The following is a 20,298-nucleotide window of genomic DNA, read 5'->3' on the forward strand; positions in this document are numbered from 1 at the left end:
TAGAATGACCTGTTAGGCAGCAAACCCACTCTTGGGTATATATTTATCTGAAGGAGATGAAATCAGAAATCAGAAATGTTCACTGCAATGTGCTTCTCTATAGCCAAGGTATGGAAAGAGTCTATGTGTCTGTCAATGGTAAATAGAAAAAGTGTGGTATATATGCATAATGGAATAGCGCCCGGCTAAAAAAAGAGGAAATCCTGCCATTTGTGACAAAAATGAATGAGTCTAGAGAGCATTATCTTAAGTGAAGTAAGTCACACAGAAAAAGACAGCAGAGCGTGATATCACTTATATGTGGAATCCAGAAATAGAAAATAGGATGGCTGTTGGCAGGGACTGAGGGGAGGGTGGGGAAGAGGTGATGTAGGTCAAAGGGTATCCAATTTCTGTAAAAATAATAATTTCGAGGCTCTAAAGTATGGCATGGACGATAATTAATGACACAGTTTGCATAATTGAAAGTTGCTGCAAGTAGATCCTAACCATCATCATCACATAAATAAAAAAAAAGAATAAACTCTCTTAACTATGTGAGGTGACGAATGTGTTAATTATCGTGATCTTGGTAATCATTCTACAATGTATATGTATATCTAATCATCGCAAGGTACACTTTAAATATATACAATTATAATTGTCAGTTATTCTTAAATAAAGTTAAAAAGAAAACTAATTTTTGCTTATTAATGCTTGCGTGTTTATTTTTTAAAGGATGTACACAGCATTGACATTCAAGTGTATGAAACACATAGCAGATCATATTTTTCACATGCCTAGAATACAATCATGAATATTGTGTATTAGTTTAAAAAAGCAAGAAAAGACTATAATGCATACTAAAGATGTGTTTCAGCGATGGATTCTATCCAAAGAAATCAATTTTAAACTCTATTAGAGATAAATATTTAGGACAAATGAACGGAAGGGAACTTGAATTGCCTAGCCCGCCCCTCCCACTTTTTTTTTTTTTTTTTTTTAAACATTAGAATACTGTTCTCTTAAGCTCTATGTGGCCATCTGTCTTCCATGGGGTGATCTGGGTGTTAAACCATATTCTAGATCATAGATAAAGGACAAGGCGCCATTTCTGAGATATAACAGATGTTCAGTAAAGGCCATTGATGGCATTCTTAGTGTGGATGGGAATGTCCTTACACTTAACGAGGAAAGAAGAGAGAAGACTCTACCACTGTTCTAGTAATAATGGCAGCAAGTTCTAGGACCATGGAAATGGAACAGAAGTAATTCCTGCAATAACCAAGAAGACACATTGACTTTGTTTGCATCTAGGTTATAGTCTGAAACTCTTTCCAAGCATGTTTATAAGCTACAATTCCACGAAAACCTAGAGGGAGACAAAATAAATGTCTCCTTATAGATAGAATAATCAACCAGTGAATAAATAATGTTCCATTTCTCTATCAATCTGCTGCTTTTCACAATGACTTTCTCTTAAAAAAAGAGTGTCAAGCCTAAATTTAAGCCTAACCTTTTTCCCCCCCTTATATAAGAATGCTTCCTGCTCTAAGTCCATGATTTAGCTCACTATGTATTAAAGGTTTCTTGATTTATAGAATTTAAATAGTTTTGTTGTCACATGGAAAAGAGCTTTGGTTTTATTCCCCCCAAAGGTGATGATAACTATTGGTTCATGCATGCTTGCATTTACATTAGTCAAAAGAAATGCTTTGGCACAACATTTAAGGCAGTTGCTTAATAGAGCTCTTATTTAAAGATTTATAGATGTGTGAGAGGTATTGCTACTTAATTAGCATCCCCAAATTGGTCTAATTATCAGTCTGTGTCTCACATTTCTTCATAGATCTTCTGTCGTTTGCTATTTATTATTTCACACAAATCAGTGTTCTCTATGATGGGATGGCTGGGGTGTGTTTATTTTGACAATAAGAAATTGCCAAATCAATGCAATAGTGAAATGAAGTAAAACCTGAAAGTAACAATTAACAATTTCCACCGTTAAAACAAAATAAAAAAGGCAGCAACATATGATAGCGTTGAAAAAGTTCCCTAGCAAAGTCCAGTATAGCTGGCTCACATGTTATAAAAATGTTTAAATTAAGTACTTAATTTTCAGCTAATATCCTTAGGAGGCTAACAGGCTTGGGGACTGTTTTATATTTTTACTATGTTGCTAGTTAAGTTAGAAAACATTTGGCTCAGGAGTTCTTTCCATCACATTTTTACAACCATACTAAATATTTTGTCTCATGTAGTCATATGCAATTCTGTTTTACTTTGCCCCTGTCTTCCCACATATCCATTCCAGTTAAACTGATTGGAAATGAATTTAATCTTATTGCTCAGATAGGAGGAGGCCTTGTCAAGTCTAAATAGGGAGAAAAGCCATGCGAGGGCCTCTGGAAAACAAAGCTTTGAAAACCCCCTTCCTGAAAAGACCGAGCTTATAGAGTGGAACCAGAACACTGGCTGAAACCTTCAAACAAAAGAGAGTCAGGTGCGAAGTCTGGGGCAATAAGAAATACTTTTGCTCTGTTCTTATGAACAGCAGTGGCGGACTTACAGTTGATTTTTCATCAGTCTATCTGCAAGATACCCTATGCAAGTCGAAAGGGCTACGATTTTTTTTAAAACAATGTTTTTTTTTTGTTTTTTGGTTTTAAAGTCGGGTCGTAAGAGAGTGTGTTGTAAATATTGTTTCAGGGGGGCGCAGACCCTGCTGCTCAATGGTCTGTGCAAAGGTTTTGCAGAGGGCGATGACCAATGACAAAGGGACTGCAGCACACATCACCCCGGCGGAGTCTCCCGTTGGAGGAGCGCAGATGCACCAAATCCAGAGCCGCCGCGAGCTCGCAGGGCGAGGGCGCTGAAGGAGGCCGGAAGGACCGTTGATTGTTGCTAGATTTTTGCAGACGACAGGACTGCTCTTTGGGGTCTGAGCAGACCATTTGCAAACCTCCTCCGGTCCCTCGGACTCGCCCGCTGTGGGGCCGCTCGCCCGCCCGCAGCCTGCCGCAGGGAGGCCCCGGCGCCCGCAGGTGGCGCCCCGCGTCCGTGCTTGCGCTTCTCGCCCGCGCTCCGGGCGCAGCTGGGAAACCGGCGCGTCTCCCCGGGTCGTTAGAGCTCAGAGTAGGCATTTTAATAAATAAGCGCGTGTGCCAGTGCGCTCAGGAGCCCCGAGGTTCAGAGGAGCAGAAACATAAACCCAGGCGGAGGCGCCTCTTTTAATCCCTGCCCAAATCTGCTATTTCCCAAACTGGCGATTCCGGAACCACAGCCTTTAAGCCATTAAAATCCCAAGCTTTTTCTCTCCTTTTCAGTCCTTTTATTTTTATTTATTTATTCTTTTAATTTTTTTTTTTTTTTTTTAAAGAAAAACTGCTTTACCCCTTCATTATGAAAGTAGTCACGCTACTCAGGATTAAGACTTGGAGGGAATTTGGAAAAGAAAAGAAAGAATCGAAAAGAAGAGTGACCGGTGCTTTGAGGGTGCCTAATTATTAAAAACGAGGCATCTGGGAGGAATTCGCTCTGGGTGTTTGGGTGAGAGCCGGACCTGGGCGGTGCAGGGTGCGGCGGGGGTGAGGACAGCGGGAGCCGAGCCCGGGAGGGGGCAGTGCGCGGAGTCCTCCGGGCGGTCGCGATGGCTGTGCCGTCTGGAGGCGAGAGGAGAGGCCGGGACTGAGGGGCCCGGCCGAGAGAGCCACGCTGCGGGCGCGCTGTGCGCGAAGGGCCCTCCTCGACCGTGGGCCCGGGTGCGGTGCAGAACCGGTGCGGTGCCGGGAACGTAACCGGTGCGAAGCGCGGGGCGCTGCTCGGCGCTGGGCGCGGGGTGTGCAGGTGCCGGACGCTTCGCGGTGCGGGGCGCGGGGGTTCGAGCCGCTGTGCGGTGCCGGACGCCGGGCGAGCCGATGCCGGGCGGCGCGCGCGGCGATGCGGGGCGCGGGACGTGCGGCTCCGAGGCGCGGCGCGGTGAGGGGCGCCCGGCGTGCGGGTTCTGGGCGCCACGCTAGGCACCGGGGTGCGCGGCACGGGGCGTACCCGGAGCGGGCGCCGGCCGTCGCGGGAAAGGGGCAGGGCGGGGCGGCGCGGTTATTGGCCAGGCGCGGGGAGAAGGGCTGCGCTCCGAGTCTCCTCCCGCCAGCTCCCGCTCATCTTCTTTAAGCAGAACAACTTCGCGGACAGCGCTGCTCGCTCATCATGGCTGTTCCAGGTAACCAAAACCCAAGCCTGTCCTCCGCGATCCGCACGTTAATTGCATTCATGCCTATATTTTAATGAGGACCTTGGAGAATCTGCGTTCTGGAGAGGGCGAAAGAGAGAGACTATCGAAATCCTTGTGTACGGGGTTGGGGGGAGGCTGGCTACTCCCGGAACAGCAACTTCTCTTGTTGGATAGACGGTTGGAGGAGTTGTACGGAGGCTGTGGGCGGTGAGGGGAGAGGCTTCTTTGCTTTTCCTTTCTCCGACTGGGTATTGAAATGACCTGTCTAGTTGGGTGGCAGAAGAGAGGGTCGGGGAAAGTGCGAACGCGCGCTCAAGTTAGCAGAAAGCTACAGGGCTGCCTCCAGGCCGGGAAGGGCCGGGGGTCCAGGGACAAAAGCTGCCCAACAGGACAAGCTTGGGACGCTCACAGCCGTGCAATCCTCTGGTCCTGCGCCAGCGAGAGCGATCTGAGCGGCTCCTCCAAAGGAGCTCGCTGCGGGCTGCGGGGACGGTGGAAGTGGGTGTTTGGTTTTAGAGTCTGTCGTCTTTATCTTTTCCTCTTAATCCTATTCACCCTAAGGAGCTTCCTTGGGATTTGGTTTTGGGCGGAAAATGGATACAACCTTTATTAAGTGGACGGTTTAAAAATATATTTCTATATCCAGGATGGATAAACAGAGGATGCAAGGGAAAGCAGAGAAAGGAAAAAGGTTTCTTGGTGTGGCTTTCAAGAAAATGCCACTAAAATGAAGGCGAAAAACCTTTCCTACTTTCTCTCTTTGCCTGCATCTTAGTCCTTCTCCGCCTTTGCAGAATGGGCCCTGGGGGTGGCGTTGACGGCGTCTCTGAGGTCACCGACCATGTCTTAGGGCCAAGGCCCTGCAGAACCTCGGGCCCCTTACCGTATCGCACCCCTGACGCGCGTCGCCCAGGAGCCCTGAGGGACGCACTGCCCCTGGGCGCCGGGGCGTTCCTCGGACCTGTTGTGCCAATCCGGGAAGGGGTGGCTCTGTGCGGTACTAAGAGGGGGGTCTCCATGGAAAGGGGCCCTTGCGCTGCAGGCACCTGCTCCCCGTGGTGCCCCTCTCCCCCACCTCCAGGTTCACCTCCCAGTCTAAGGGTTCGGGTTCTTTGCCCTGACAGGTCCGCTGGCGCCTTTCTTCTGAGGACGACCCTGGCCTTGACCATCAGAGCAGGGAACCGAGGCCAAAGGAGGCTTCCCCAGGCCCCGCGCAGTCCTGCGCGCCCTCCCGGGCTCCTCCAGCCCTTGTCCAACGTCGCCCTCGCGCGCCGCACTTCCCAGCTCGGATGCCGGCGCCCGGCCGGGGCCCCCGCGGGCCGCCGCTGACCATGCCCGGGCGCCGGGGGGCGCTGCGCGAGCCGGCTGGCTGCGGCTCCTGCCTGGGGGCGGCGCTGGCCCTGCTGCTGCTGCTGCTGCCTGCCGGCTGCCCGGTGCGGGCGCAGAACGACACGGAGCCCATTGTGCTGGAGGGCAAGTGCCTGGTGGTGTGCGATTCGAGTCCGTCGGCGGACGGCGCGGTCACCTCCTCCCTGGGCATCTCCGTGCGCTCCGGCAGCGCCAAGGTGGCCTTCTCCGCCACGCGGAGCACCAACCACGAGCCGTCCGAGATGAGCAACCGCACCATGACCATCTACTTCGACCAGGTCAGCCGGCCGGCCTGCCGCCTCGCCTCCCGCCCAGGGTGGAGAGGGCGGGGGCCTGGGCGCGTGGGCTGGGGACTTCCAGGCGCTCCCCGCCCCTCTGCTCTGCCCTGCCCTTCTCCTTTCTCCCTTTCCGAGTAAGCGCTCCTTACCATTTCCCTTTTCTCACATTGTAGCTTTTTTATCACTAGCAGCTCGCTTGGCACTTGGATGACTGACAGTCCTTTAAAACTAAGGGATCTGAAATGAATTCCCCAAAAGGAGCCTGCGCATCTTACTTTTCGCTGGGACGGGGCTGTCTTTTGTGGTGGATAGGCTTCGGTCATCCAGGTGGCCAACTTGGGGACTGAGTGCTTGGAAAACACACCCCAAAGGGGGAGTCTCCAAGGGTCTCAGCCAAGGATCAGCCTACTGCTTAGCTTGGAGTGGACTGGGGAGAGGTCGCTTATCTTCAAGAAAAACAAGTCGCAAAGAGTGTGGTGCCAATAGCAGGGATGGTTATATAAATTCAAAATAAAGTAGAGTCCGGTTATGTAGATGGAATAGATAGTAAATACAACATATATACCGCAATGTATAAATGTATACAACACATAAATATTATATATAGTGTGGCCGTATAGATTAAAAAAATACAAGGATCAATGACTTAAGTTAACCCAAGCCACTTAACTTCTCTCCCTTGGCTCAAAGCAGAGGCTTCAGTAAATGATCAGACTTCTCTGGGTCAGATCAATCTCTTCTCTGGGTTTTTGGGCTCAGAATTGGAGGTTGTGACTTTCCTCTTGGGTCCTCCTGTCTTGGTTTCTGTTGTTTTTCAGAAACAAGTTGAAAACATTATAGTGGTTCCCAGACTTTACCTGCTCAGTCCCTTCCTTTTGCCAATATGCTTCCCACTAGAACAGAGTCCTGGCTCTCTGGCCACACTTAACTGATTTCCCTCCTGTTAACCAATTCTTACACCTCAGTGTAAGCGTGAACCTACACACACCACTGCCCGTGTGTGGGGCAGAGGATTGATTTAATTTAATCCTTGCTAAGGATTATCTACTTGAAGTTTTTAGGGTTTGGAGGTGATCTCTCTTTCATCTGTTTTAAACAGTTGTTTTTGTTGTTGTTGTTGTTGTTTTTTTTTTAATAAAACTAGTGGTTTTAATTATTGCCAGATAAAGCAGACACCCATCACTGGGTATTTGCTAAGTCCTTCATGTGTTATCATTAAGTTACGTCCCATCATTTCACTTGGGTGTCAGGAGAACCCTGTGATGTGGGGGCAAGATCAGCTGTAGGGCAAGATAAGATTCTAATTTCCTAGATGAGCTAACTGTGGCAGGGAGGGTGAAGTGCTGTTCCCTGCTTCCTGAGTTAGGGAGTCAGTGAAACCTGCTCTTCTGGGCTCCTTGGGTGTTCTTTCATTGACTGCAGGGCCCTACATTTCCCAGTTTCCGGCATTTAGAACCGATGGAAAAGAGTCGAGGGAGTTGAGTTGGAAGAAACATTTCTGAGGGCTTGGATGGAGAATGCTTTATTCTTCTTTAAAGCATCGTAAGGCAGACTGAGAGCCCAGGCTGGAAGAGACGGAGAGCAGGCATTGTGCAGCTCATGGTCTCGAACAATAGAGCCCCAAGTGTCTGTGTGAGCCCTGCCAGCGAGGGGGACTGAAGTGGTGCCCTGAGCTCCTCGAAGAAGCTGGTGCGCGTTTATTTCCGAGAGGCGACAGTGGTTGTCACCGGCAGATCGCACATCTCTGTGGGGACTGCGTATCACTCATCTATGAGGAGTGTGTGAGGAGTAAACAGCAAGAGTCATTCGGTTGAAATTTATTTTCTGAGCAGAAGACAGGATTCCTAACCTAGGGTTCTGTTGTTGCTGGCTGTTTGCTTCAAAGGCCAGAACACCAAGCGGGCCATTTTATTACTGTAATCGAGTTGTGCATTTGTGTGTGAGTAGAGGTGGGGACAAGATCCAGACAGGGTGACCAAATTCTGTCTCAAACTCCTGATAGGGAATTGGGTCTTCATGAGGGATCACTCACTCTGCAGATTCTGCTTGTGACATGAACGCTCTGATCCCCCTCTCATTTGAGAAAAATCCTCTGCGGGGTCATGTGACCTCACATCCTCTGGCTAATTTGTCATTAGTCTTCGCAGGCTCCTGTAAAACGTTTGAGCTCAGGGTATCCAACTGCTGTTTCCATACCCTTCATTTAATCAAGCTTATTTGCATGACATCAGAGCTCAGCCAAGGGAGCAAACACATTATTCAGAGGAAAGTGAAGGAAACAGGTGCAGCCAGTGCTTATCCACCCCGTCTTCCCCTCAACCCTGAGCTTGGGCACCTCCTGTGTGCTCCCAGGGAGGGGGCCGGGGGCCAGGGACACAGGGGACAAGCTTGAGCTGATGCAAGTTATTTCCCTGAATTGGCCCCTTAGCTATGGTCTCCTTCTCCCCATTCAGCCTGGCGTGGCGCCCTATTTGTGAAAGTAAACTTCACGTGGAAACCTCCTGAATCCTATGAACCTCTGAACAGACTCGATTCCATTTGTTTAGCGGGACCTCATTGTCTTCTATTCCTTTTTCTCTGCCTTGCCCCCAATGTGCACAATTTGCTCCCATTTTTTTCAATGCAGACATAAAATACACTTTTCTACACCTTTATTAATTACAGTCCATTAGGATTCTTCTCAAATCCCTTCCAGGTGTAGGCTATTTTACCACCAGCCTCCCCCTCCCCCTCCCCCTCCCCCTCTACCCTCTCCCACCCTTCCCCTCCCCCTCACTGCCATCCCTCTCTATGCCCCCTCCCAGTGGGGGGCAGATTTGGCGTGTGCTGCCAAATCTGGGGTGCTCCGTGGCTGTGGTTTTGCCAGTCTAAGTCAGAGACGCCAGGGAGGGGTTCGCTCTGTTTGTGCTGTATTCCCTCTTCTTTTTCAGGTATTAGTAAATATTGGCAACCATTTCGATCTTGCCTCCAGTATATTTGTAGCACCGAGAAAAGGGATTTATAGCTTCAGCTTCCACGTGGTCAAAGTGTACAACAGACAGACCATCCAGGTGGGTAGCTCTGAGGCTGTGTGGACCTTTTCGGCTTCGGAGGACTGCCGCCCCACGGCTGCCGCCCCATGGCTCCAGAAGCCACTGCATCTTCCGGGCCAGGCCCTTGGGGTGGCTCCGTGGAAAGGGCAGGGGGATGTGGGGGGAATCAGAGAACCAACGTGTGCCCGTGGGGTCCTGCAGGTCACCTGAGCTCTACCCTCTGCACTGCAGGTCAGTCTAATGCAGAACGGCTACCCAGTGATCTCAGCCTTTGCAGGAGACCAGGATGTGACCAGAGAAGCTGCCAGCAACGGTGTCCTACTGCTGATGGAAAGGGAGGACAAAGTGCATCTCAAACTGGAGAGGGGGAACCTCATGGGAGGCTGGAAGTACTCCACGTTCTCGGGCTTCTTGGTTTTTCCTCTATAAACACAGAGTCCCCAGTCCATGGGGAAGTTGCGATCTGGACACCGGACTCCGCCCTTCCTCAACACCCTGAACTTGCCAGAATAGGACCACTAATTTCCCACCTCCATCAGACGGTTGAAGTAGAAGAATGATTTTCCTTCCAAATCTCCAGTATTTTCTTTGATTATAGACCATTCCTTGGGAACCTGGCTTCTAATTAGTTTTAGACGACAAGGTCTGAAGGAGAAATGAAATTATCGATTTGAGCGATTTGTACCTGTGATTGTAAAGTCAATATTGGATCTTATTGTGGGGACCGTTGGCTTTTCTTCTTTTGTTTGTTTCTTGTATTGTTGCCCCCACGCGAGGAGTGCCGCCGACCCCAGGATGGATGGCAGGTCGCAGGCAGCGCTCAGAGAGGAGCCCTGCAAATCACCACCCGCTGGAGAGTCCTTGAAATGTGTTCTTTGTGTGTCTGTTCAGCCTTAAGAAAAAGAATGGCTTCACTCTCATTTTGTATTTTCCCCTGGGTGGATGGGAGGCCTCGGGAGGGGGAAGGGGACGTTGTGAATCTGTCAAGAAGTGCTTTATCCGGAGAAGCAAATTTTGCACGATTGGACTGCGACTTTTGCTTTGTGTTTTGTGTGTGTGTATGTGTGTGTGTTTGTGTCTTTTTTTTTCCTGGAAAAGTTTTACTTTTTTTTTTTTTTTTTTTTTTTTTTGTGCTGGGATGGGGGAGAGAAATGTATGTTGAATTCTTGAACAAGACCAAACAAAACAACACAAAGCATACCTATGTATTTTGTTTTGGTTGAGACCAAACCGAGCAGAAGGTACGTGTATATCAAAGTACAAATAACAGATGGACGATTCTGTTTCTTCTTTCCAAGAGATTCTCTCAGATGCACCTTTAGAACTAACAAGTTGGGATTTTCTTGTTTCTTCTTTCTTTTTCCTTTTTTTTTTTTTTTTTTTTTTAATGCTCTGGAATACTTTAAACACTTGATGCTCCTGGGTGGCCTGAATCATGTCACATGAGGACAGAAGCTGGAATGACCAAGTCTCCCGAACACACGCTTCCATGGCCCAGTGTGCCTGGGTCTTCCCAGCAGCCCGTCCTCATCTGTCTGCCTCTGCGTCTGCGCTGGCGCCCCAGCCTCAGGTGCTCCAAAGCCAACAGGATGAGTCAGTCTCCCTCAGGATCCTCCTCTGATCCGCCAAGGAAAGAGGCGTGTTCCCACTCCCTGCGAACACCTGGCGAGAAGCCACCTACAAGTCACAGCGCTTACAGGTATTGGCAGAGGCACCCTGGGAGCAGTGGTGCAAATCCTTCTTGTCTTGGCCCCTTGTACAACAGTAGGATCACAATGCAGCTGAGAGCCGATGGGTGCGGGAGTCCTATGCCAAGGAAACGTTACTAAATCCCAAAGCAATCGAAGAAGAGACCTCACAGCGGATGTTAATTTGTCCTTTGTGTCACAATGTAACCAAAATATTGATGATAAAAAGTCATAATTTAAGATTGAGAATAAATGGGTTTGATGTCTGGCTTGTTCTTCTCCCTTCACATCGTCCTCCAACTCCTACAAGGTGTGGAAGTAGAAGGCCAAGGACCAAGGACTCGGGGAAAGGAGATCCACACCGTGCCTCTTGAAAACATACACTCAGATGCACACTCCTGTTTGCAGACCTAGGGATGGGTCTAGGTGGAAATTGCACACTTAAATACACTTCAATTTATATATGTATATATATATATATATATGTATTTTTCACACGAAAAGATTTTGGGGGTAGATATGTGAAAAAGACAGCATTAAAAATGCTTTATGGATAGGCAATCTGCTTTCATCACATACAGTCATTGATGTGGTACAAGTTCCAACCCAATATTTCAATCAGAGAACATGGATATAAAAGAAACTGACATTTCAATATAGCATCAATTTTTTCTAAGACGCGTGAGCATGGGGCAGCATTGGTTTCCGTTTTCACATAAGAAACTCAGTAAGGATCATAGAAGTGAAAAAAAAAAATCCAGTTTGATGAAGAGTCTAAGTGTTACTGGCCTTAGGTGGACACCGTAATAAGATACAGAATTTAATTTGACTTAAAATGATGTTATATTTTGTTAAGAAAAGAAAAATCAAGAAACATCAACCAAAGTGAATTTGGGTATTTTGCCTCTGTGATTAGGAGACACACTTCTAAGTATGAGCATTGTTCGTTAACGCTGATAATGCAAAGAGTAGGATGCTAGCAAATGTTTTTCTTCTGTGTTTTACTGCCCTTAGTGAATTAGTCCTCTGTCCCTCATCTTTTAAACCTTCCGTTCAATTTCAAACAAGCGGAAAGCTTCATTAGGGGACAATATCGCCCTTTCAGAGGTTGAAAAATAGATGCATACGCGTTATTTTTCTCGCTTACTACTATGTAATGCACATATTTGCTTGTATTTACAGCTTTACTACGTACAGGTTGTTATTTGGTTATGCTGTCTAATAAATAAGTTATTAAATTGATCAGTCTAAAAATAAGCATATTTCAGGAGTTTATTTTGTATGAGGGAAAAAGCTTCACCCTGTTTATTCCACTCCTGCTATTATTGAATTAATTAGTTAACTAATTAATATCTTGAGCTGGATGCCAAAAACTACACTAGGGAGAAGCCCCAACAGTAGTTTTTCTGAAGTTGCTTCGCCGCGCATGGCTGTGGCTGCCCGAGTTCTGTCTGGATAAGGATCTTTGAGGGAGAGGACGCTCCTGTGCCTGGTTTACAAAAATATGTAGGTCAGAGCAAAATTTGAAATGTATTTTCCTTTAATTGGGGGATGGAAGTGACGTCTGGGATATGCGCGGTCTGATTTGAGCAACCCGACCTCTCAGCTTTGGTTTTCCCATCTGTGGTGTGAGGGCAGGCGCCCCCGCATCTGCCCAACACACAAGGCTACTGTGAGATCACACAGATGAACCAGGCACTGGGATTACAAGAGCCGTTATGTGGCAGGAAGGGTGTTTCTGGAAAGTGGAGTTTTTCCACGTGCAGGTCATTAAAATGAACATCTGACAGAGGATACTTTTATGCGATGCTAAATTTCCATATTCCCCACTAGCTTATTAAAACTGTAGCACTTGGGAAGTTTAATTTGATTTTTAAGAATGATGGTAATATGAGCATGTCAAAATCTGTGCATTTTCGTAGTAACTCAATTCTTAATTATGTTCTTTGACTGTCCTGTGTGGCTCACGCCTACCTTTCCATTCCAGGATGTGATACCAACATTTTATAAGAATATACAACTGTAATATTTTTAACACAAGGAAAGACTGAGTTATCAATATTTTAGCATTATGATAGTGAGTTGATCTAGCTGATAAATGTTAATCCTACTAAACTGTAAATGCTTTTAAGACAACACTATTTTTTAAACTTAAAATATGTTCTACTTTGAAACACAACCCTGCTTCAACTCTAGGTCCTAAGAAATTGTGCTCACTGTCCGTTTCTGAGCCCTTTTTCATCCCAATATTTTTGATCTATGTACTCATGTATAATGAAATTATTTACATTTTTAAAGTATGTGATTACTAGGGCTGCTTAGAGCAAGGCAAGAAAGTCTGTCCGATATTGGCATAAACAGTCATGGAATCCTGTAGAGGTTACATATTTGTTTGGAAAAAAAAAATGTTTTTTATCCAAATCTAGTGATACTAAACTTCAGAAGGGTTAGAAAGGATACATAAAAGCAAACCAAAACCTTTGCTGAATCCTTAATTTTATTCATACTATTTCATTGATATCTTATCAAGGACCTTGATACCAAGTCACATACATACCAACTGTTACATGTATATCCTTTGCCTTGTAAATACATGAACATATCCACCTGATCTTTATCAGTGAATAAGACAAAATACATAGATTGGCTGCATTCTCCTGGAATCTGGAAATAGGTAAGAGGAGAATTTGTTGAACCACGTTATACAAGCAAAACTAAAAGCATGGGCTTTTTGTTTAGCATGCCTCGTATAGCAAAAGGAGCAAAGAATGTTCTGCCAATTTACGTCCCCATGATTTTGCAATCTTTTATAAGGAAATAAATATTGCAATAAGATAATGTTGCTGTAAATAAATAGTTAATATTAATATTTCTACAGCATAGGAAGTATATAATAATCTAGTGCACATGAATGAAAGGCTGTGGCATTATATTTAAGGTGGTGTAAATGAATGATGGCACTCCTAGCAGCAGGTTACATTGAATCATTCTGAAGGTTTTCTGTGCGCTCTATAAAAACACTTGTAAAAAGGATAAAACTAGATTAACCATAGAACTACAATGAGATTTTGCCCTTTTACCTTGCTTATGTAGGAATTCATTTTGTCAATGGGACTCTGTTTCTAAAGTTGACAATTTGCTACTAGAATGGCAGACTATAAGCATAATTAACATGTAAGATCAAAGCCTATCTATGCATTCTCATAAGACTCTTAAGTTAATTTTCTTGGCATTTAAGAAGCAAGCTCACCAAATATACTAAAGTAAGGTAAAATATAATTTCCATTTTGGTTTTTATCATTTTATGATTTTTTGTGCTCAGAATCTTTTTTCTTATGAAAACACTATGAAGATTTTAGCTGATAATGGTCATGTTTACTAATTAAGTATGTTTCTGTATTTGGCTAGCCTCTTAAAACTCAATTTTTGCAGTTGGATTTCACCAAAAGGTGTATTACTGCCTTTGCAGATGGAAAGCTACAATTCATTCACATTCAGATCTTTTCAATGTCTCTGTGTTACATAGCTATCAATGGTGGGATTGGTCAGACCCAGTCCTCACCCATCCTTTCAAAAAAAGAAGAAAGGTCTTTTCAAAATTCCTTTAAAGTAGGTCCAATGAATATAAACTTTTTAAAATAACGTTCTCTGTATGAATTTGTATAATAATGTTACACCAAAATCTGAATTCTAAGTAAATGAGCTTTCTTTCCATTCCCAAGCCCAGTAGGGTAACTTGAAATTTGTAAGGGCAAAAGCCGTGTGATTTTACCTCCTACAGATAATAGGAGCTCTGTTTTATCTTCCTAAGTGGATTTTGCTGTGGATTTCCATCACCAGAATCACCTAAGTGTCTATAGCATCATAAATCATCATCTGTATCAGCTCGCCCACATACACTCACTGTGTAGTGTAAATGAGCTCCCTGACAACTTAATTTGGAAAAGAAATCTTCATTCCCTCTTCTTAATGCCCACGGCAGGACTCCCCGGGGTTAGAATGCTGCTTTGCACTGGAGCTATCCTAACAGAATGGAAGCCACTTATTAATGAGCCACTGCCGTCACCTGCAACCTGACTAGCTATGGCTGACTTTTTTATTATCGTGCCATCGTATTTTTCAGGAGTGCTGATATCTCCTTTTGAATTTGTTTCAGGTGGCCAAACAAAATAACACCAAACAAAAACCCTGCTTGAGTTGGAGAATGTTGGCAATATCTTGGGCTGTGAAACTCCTGAGTGTTTTGCTTAAGTCTGTTTGCTCTTGCTTTATTTGTCTTAAAATGCTTCCATAAATCTCTTATGCTCTCAAAGTCCTGTCGGATATAAAGTATCTTAACATTTCCTTGACTTCATACTATAAATGAGCATTTATTGTTGAGTCTGGTTGTTTTTTCTATGAAACTGACTTAAGCTAAGAATAATATTTAAAATACAGCCAAATTAATGGGGAAAATTGGCAAATATTCTAAATCCCTCATTTCCAGTGTTTTCTACAGTGTTTGCATGGATCTTAAAGATCCCTATTAGCTTTAAAATTAACACTAAAATCAATATTTATCTTTGAATTGCTAATATATCTTTTATTTTTTAATAATTAGGTAACCATTAGGTCATAAATGAAATACTTTTAGAGAGAAGTCTATTGCCTAATAAACTAAATGAAAATGTGATTCCTATCTTTTTTTCATATTCCCAAACACCATGTTGGGATGTCATGGCATAGTTTTGTTCTGGAACCATACACTATCAGTGGAGAAAGCAATTACATCATTTAAGAAATCCATTCTTTTGAGATCAGGGTGTAGATGTTTCCTTCTCATTCCATAACATTCACACATTGCTGCTTAGGGGCCTGATCGCGCGCTCATGGATAATGATAGAAAATAAAGACACACTTATTATGTGCCAAGAGTTTAACCCATTTTTGTTAAAAACCGTCTCGAGGGTATCCAGGTAAAGTCCATGGTAAACTCATGGGTGGGCTGGGTGTGTGTGGGAGGAACCTTAGAAACTTGAATGCGAGTTTACTAAAGTGAATAAGATAATTCACATTTTCACACACAAAACAGAGAATGTTATCTGGGTGTTGACATTGAATACTGAACACCCATTAATCTTCAACTAAAAGGTTCCCGGTGACCCCTCCTCCCACGCTGAGGACGGCTGGGTATTTGGCAGACCTGTGGCAGACTAGAGCTCACCAGCAAGCCTTGAAAGTGTTGAAGTAGGATGGCACAGATCTGGGGAATTTCCATTGTTCTAACACATGACGGTTACGACACAATAGCCACTGTTTTACAGTTTTATTTTGGTTTGCTTTGCACAGTGAATTGCCTGAGAAGACAGAAGGCGTGCTAGAATTAGTCGGATCCTTAGAAGACAGATCTAAAGCAAGATAAAAATAAGGCATGATGTGAAGTCCATTCTGAACAGAGTTGGAGGAAGGGCCAAACCCAGCATTTTGGCTTATTTTACGAGATATTCACTTAACAAATACAGACCTAACTTAAGACATGCAAAAAATAAATAAATAAATGCGAGATCAAATCGCATGGATTGAAAACATGAATTCTGCATGTTTAATTATATAATCACAAACACATGTGTGTTTGGGGGTGTGCGGAAGTTGAGTATTTAGAGTCAAACTTACCCCTGTCAAAACGCCTTCCCTGTGCCTCTAGCTTCCCCAGCCCTGACACCCTGCTTTCCTAAAAGGGGGAGGTGACGGAGCCACATACCTTTGCTTGGTACATATCTCAATTCTTTGGTGTGTTTCTTTCTCATATTCAATCTTAGGAATGTATTTCTCCAGAAGGTAGATACTACATCTGGTCTCCCTGACAGAGATTGAGAACTGTTGAGAGTAATGAAGCCATCTGGTGCTACAAACCCAACAGAAAGCTATGATAGGTGGATCATGGCCCAATCTACTCTTCATCCATGGCATCCGAATTACCTTGGCACAAAGGAGTGACAAGGGGCTGGATTTTCGACAAGATTGTCACATCTCCCCAGTCATTTAGCAGGCAAAAGGCATGCATGCATCAGGCTGTGATAATTAGGGAAGACGGATTCTCCCCTAAGGCCTATTACTTTGAATACTTAATTTTTCTTTTCTTTCTTTCTTTTTTTTTTTTTTAATGTCTCAAATTGTACTGCACCAGTGGATACCAACACAATATGGTATCTTACCAACTTCTGAGTTTGTTCACTAGAAGAAATTATTTACTATAATAAACTCCCTTTTTATCTCAGTGAAGACTTGAAATGAACATAAGTTTATTTTGTTATATTTTTTCCCCCAGAATTGTAGAAACATTTGTTTCAGGAAAAAGTCCCCAATAGATGGTGCTGCTGCTGTGATTTAAACCACTGAATAATTAGTATGCAAAAAAGCTCAAGAGAGAGAGGCCTCTGGGAATTCCCTGACATCAAGTTATAGAAAGACAAAAATGTGGCTTTAGTTTTGCTAAATGCAAATTGTCATCGTTGTATAATTTGAAAACTAGAAAGATATTTTTTGATGTTTTGAGGTCAAGAAATTACTTTTTATCTCCATTGTTCATATTGCAAATATCTTGGAAACATAACCACAAACAAAATTGAGGGTTTCAAAGAAGTGAACTGAATGGCCTTCCAAGTTTCTTCATCCTCCCCCACAATTCTTCAAGGATCTATTAGTTAAAGTGCTGATGTGGAGATTATAGCACAAATGAAAAATGGTCTCCTTTCATATTTATGGGGGAAGATTACAGGTGCAGGAATCCTACTGGCAGAATGATGTCATCACAGCTGTTAATGTTAAACCTTAATGCATGAACCCTTTGCTCATGCCGTGCCCCACTTGGAGTGCTTTATAGTTAGCTTTCCATGTAATCGTCATGATAGCCTACCAAGTAGGCACTATCATTACTGCCATTTTACAGGTGATGGAGAATAAGGTTTAAAGCAATTCTGACTTACCTCAGAGCAGGTAAGTCACAGAAGTAGGAATCTGACCATGGGCCTGCTAACTTCAGGACCTAGTTCCTGTCCAGGCGTTACACCACATCTCAGAGTGAGCTAAAGTAGGAAAAGGATTCCTTGAATAAGATATCTATATATCTGATGATGAATCAAAAGTGGCTGCATCATAGTCATTTCAATAAAACTCTTTGTTTAAAAAAAAAAACAGGACAGTTCAGCTTTGTACTTTGCAAACATAAACGCTGCTTGATTATAATCGTAAGAGAAAAGTTAACCACAGCTGCTGTAAATTTACTGACCCTGTGGTATCAGAAACAGGAAAGTTTGTTCTCTTGCTGTTTTCATGCAGAAAATGATAATGTCATCATTTCTTCCCTTTGGTTTTCTTGTCGAAAGTTTCTGCAAAGACAGGACTGAAAAATGCACAAACATATTATTATAAAGAGCTCAATTTCCCAACAATATTGTTTATTTCACAATGGTCACAGATCACTCTCTAGAGTTCTAGAGTAAAACGTGAGAAATCAAGTGCACACAGTGAATAAGCTATGCATGAATTGAGCGTCTTGCCTTCAAGCTTCTCATGAAGGTTCCAGCCTGACCTCTGGAGAGAGAGAAATTCCTCAGAACCTAGAGTCAGGGACTTTAAGCGATTAGATATCTTGCCCTAAACACGTAATTAGCTTTAAAATTAGTTTATAAAATTAAAATTAAAACTAATTAGACATAATTGAAGTAGATTTTAGAAATTTGGTAAATGTAATTTGGTTGGATTAAGTATTTTTACTATATTCTAATCTGAGGAAAATATATTTTAGGAGGTAGGTAGTAATGAGACAAAACAAAATATGTCACCAAATGTTTTTCTGAGATTTCTTTTTATTTTTGGCATCTCCCATTTTATCTTTCATATAATTTTATATTATATGAATAGAAAATATTGATTTACATCAAGTACTTATTCACATATATTATGTTTTTTATTGATTTTGTTTTTAACATTTTATTTTATTTTTATTTTTTAAATTAAATTTAATTTCTTTTCCACTGTTCCAAAATTCATTGTTTATGCACCACACCCAGTGCTCCATGCAGTCCGTGCCCTCCTTTGTACCCACCACCAGGTTCACCCATCCCCTGACATCCCTCCCCTCCAAAACCCTCAGTTTGTTTCTCAGAGTCCACAGTCTCTCATGGTTCGTCTCCCCCTCTGATTTCCCCCAACTCCCTTCTCCTCTCCATTTCCCAGTGTCCTCCATGTTATTTATGCTCCACAAGTAAGCGAAACCATATGATAATTGACTCTCTCTGCTTGACTTATTTCACTCAGCATCATCTCCTCCAGTCCCGTCCATGTTGATAGAAAAGTTGGATATTCATCCTTTCTGATGGAGGCATAATATTCCATTGTATATATGGACCATATCTTCTTTATCCATTCATCCATTGAAGGGCATCATGGCTTTTTCCAGTTTGGCGACTCTGGCCATTGCTGCTATGAACATTGGGGTACAGATGGCCCTTCTTTTCACGACATCTGTATCTTTGGGGTAAATACCCAGTAGTGCAATTGCAGTGTCATAGGGAAGCTCTATTTATAATTTCTTGATGAATCTCCACACTGTTTTTCAAAGTGGCTGCACCAACTCGCATTCCCACCAAATATTAGAAGCGACACGTTCCAATTAAAAAAGGTAAGGCATAATGTACCTTTTAACACCTTTGTATTTGTTTATAATAAGCCTCTTGGTCTTAGAGAATACTGAAGTGTGTATTTTAAGAGGTGGTTATCTACTGTGTAATAGTATTTGGGTTCTTTTCTGGGCTCTACCACCAGATAGAAAACCTCAAAAGACCCTCCATTACTTAATACAACAGAAAATAAGGTAGATTAGCTAGAAGCATAATAATTACATACAGGGATGTTTTACTTCCCCGTGAGATAAGGAATTCATAAATTCCTGATATATATAAATAAAATTTCAAACAAGCATAAAATGTATGTAGATTTTGAAAATGTGAGGTTTTAAAATCAAAGATATTGAGAATTTTCTATTGATAACTTGAGATGGTTCCGTGCAGATTAAGTATTATGAAGTTAGGCTTATTGGCCTGTAAGATAGTTAATGTGACTTCATAACAGCAGCACGAAAAAACATGGAGTGGTGGTTTATTGATGGTATTTTGGGGTCATAGAAGTTTATCCTGCCAATCCTGGTGGTAATCCCCTTAGTCAGAGAACATGATAAGGGTTCTACTAACATGATGCATCACATCCGGCTTTAGCCACAGCAGGTGAGGAAACACCCCATGCTGCTACATTCATGTTCTCTAGCAGGTGGTGGTACTTTTCTTCCTGAATCTTTTGGGAAAGTGCATCTCTTCAGAGCACTAGCTTTCACTCCAAGGACATACATTTTGTAATTAAAATAACTCCCGTTAGAAATGTATGGAAACAATACCAGGACCTATTGACAGGGACAATTGATGATATGTACATGTGAGTAAGATGGATAGATAGATGATAGATAGATAGATAGATAGATAGATAGATAGATGGATGATAGATAAATGATATATATCAAGCATGGTAATAAAACAAACAAAAGTAACCCCATATATTTAACTTTTTTTAGGTTTTTGCTTTTGTGATACTTGCCTGATGTGCACATGCTATAAAAAGAGTTGACGAAAATAACTAGAGATGACGTCCAGTTTTGTTTACTCTTATCCCACGTTTACCTGAAAATATCC

General features: G+C 43.3%; 1 protein-coding gene across 5 annotated transcripts; it reads left to right on the forward strand.

The window, feature by feature from the left end:
• The first annotated feature begins 3,351 nt into the window (after positions 1–3,351).
• Positions 3,352–9,900, forward strand: CBLN2 (cerebellin 2 precursor). Of its 5 annotated transcripts, XM_082699074.1 has the most exons (5): positions 3,503–3,528; positions 4,154–4,198; positions 5,335–5,856; positions 8,787–8,906; positions 9,120–9,900. In XM_082699074.1, exons 3-5 carry the CDS (start codon positions 5,500–5,502, stop codon positions 9,315–9,317), a joined length of 675 nt encoding a protein of 224 aa, XP_082555200.1. In that variant the 5' UTR covers positions 3,503–3,528; positions 4,154–4,198; positions 5,335–5,499; the 3' UTR covers positions 9,318–9,900. The 5 variants fall into 5 exon arrangements, with proteins under 5 accessions (XP_082555202.1, XP_082555200.1, XP_082555201.1 ...); XM_082699076.1 differs by lacking the exon at positions 4,154–4,198 and having other exon boundaries at positions 3,352–3,528; XM_082699075.1 differs by lacking the exons at positions 3,503–3,528; positions 4,154–4,198 and adding an exon at positions 3,543–3,756 and having other exon boundaries at positions 5,311–5,856.
• Positions 9,901–20,298: the final 10,398 nt, after the last annotated feature.

Source organism: Mustela nivalis (genome assembly GCF_964662115.1).
Source record: "Mustela nivalis genome assembly, chromosome: 14".
NCBI classification, from domain to species: domain Eukaryota; kingdom Metazoa; phylum Chordata; class Mammalia; order Carnivora; family Mustelidae; genus Mustela; species Mustela nivalis.

Bases quoted from the DNA above. Each gene is read 5' to 3' on its own strand.
- CBLN2 (XM_082699076.1), top strand. From the start codon at position 5,500: ATGCCGGCGCCCGGCCGGGGCCCCCGCGGGCCGCCGCTGACCATGCCC. The intron at 5,857-8,786 runs GTCAGCCGGCCG...CTTCTTTTTCAG, and splicing joins TGACCATCTACTTCGACCAG to GTATTAGTAAATATTGGCAA. The intron at 8,907-9,119 runs GTGGGTAGCTCT...TCTGCACTGCAG, and splicing joins ACAACAGACAGACCATCCAG to GTCAGTCTAATGCAGAACGG.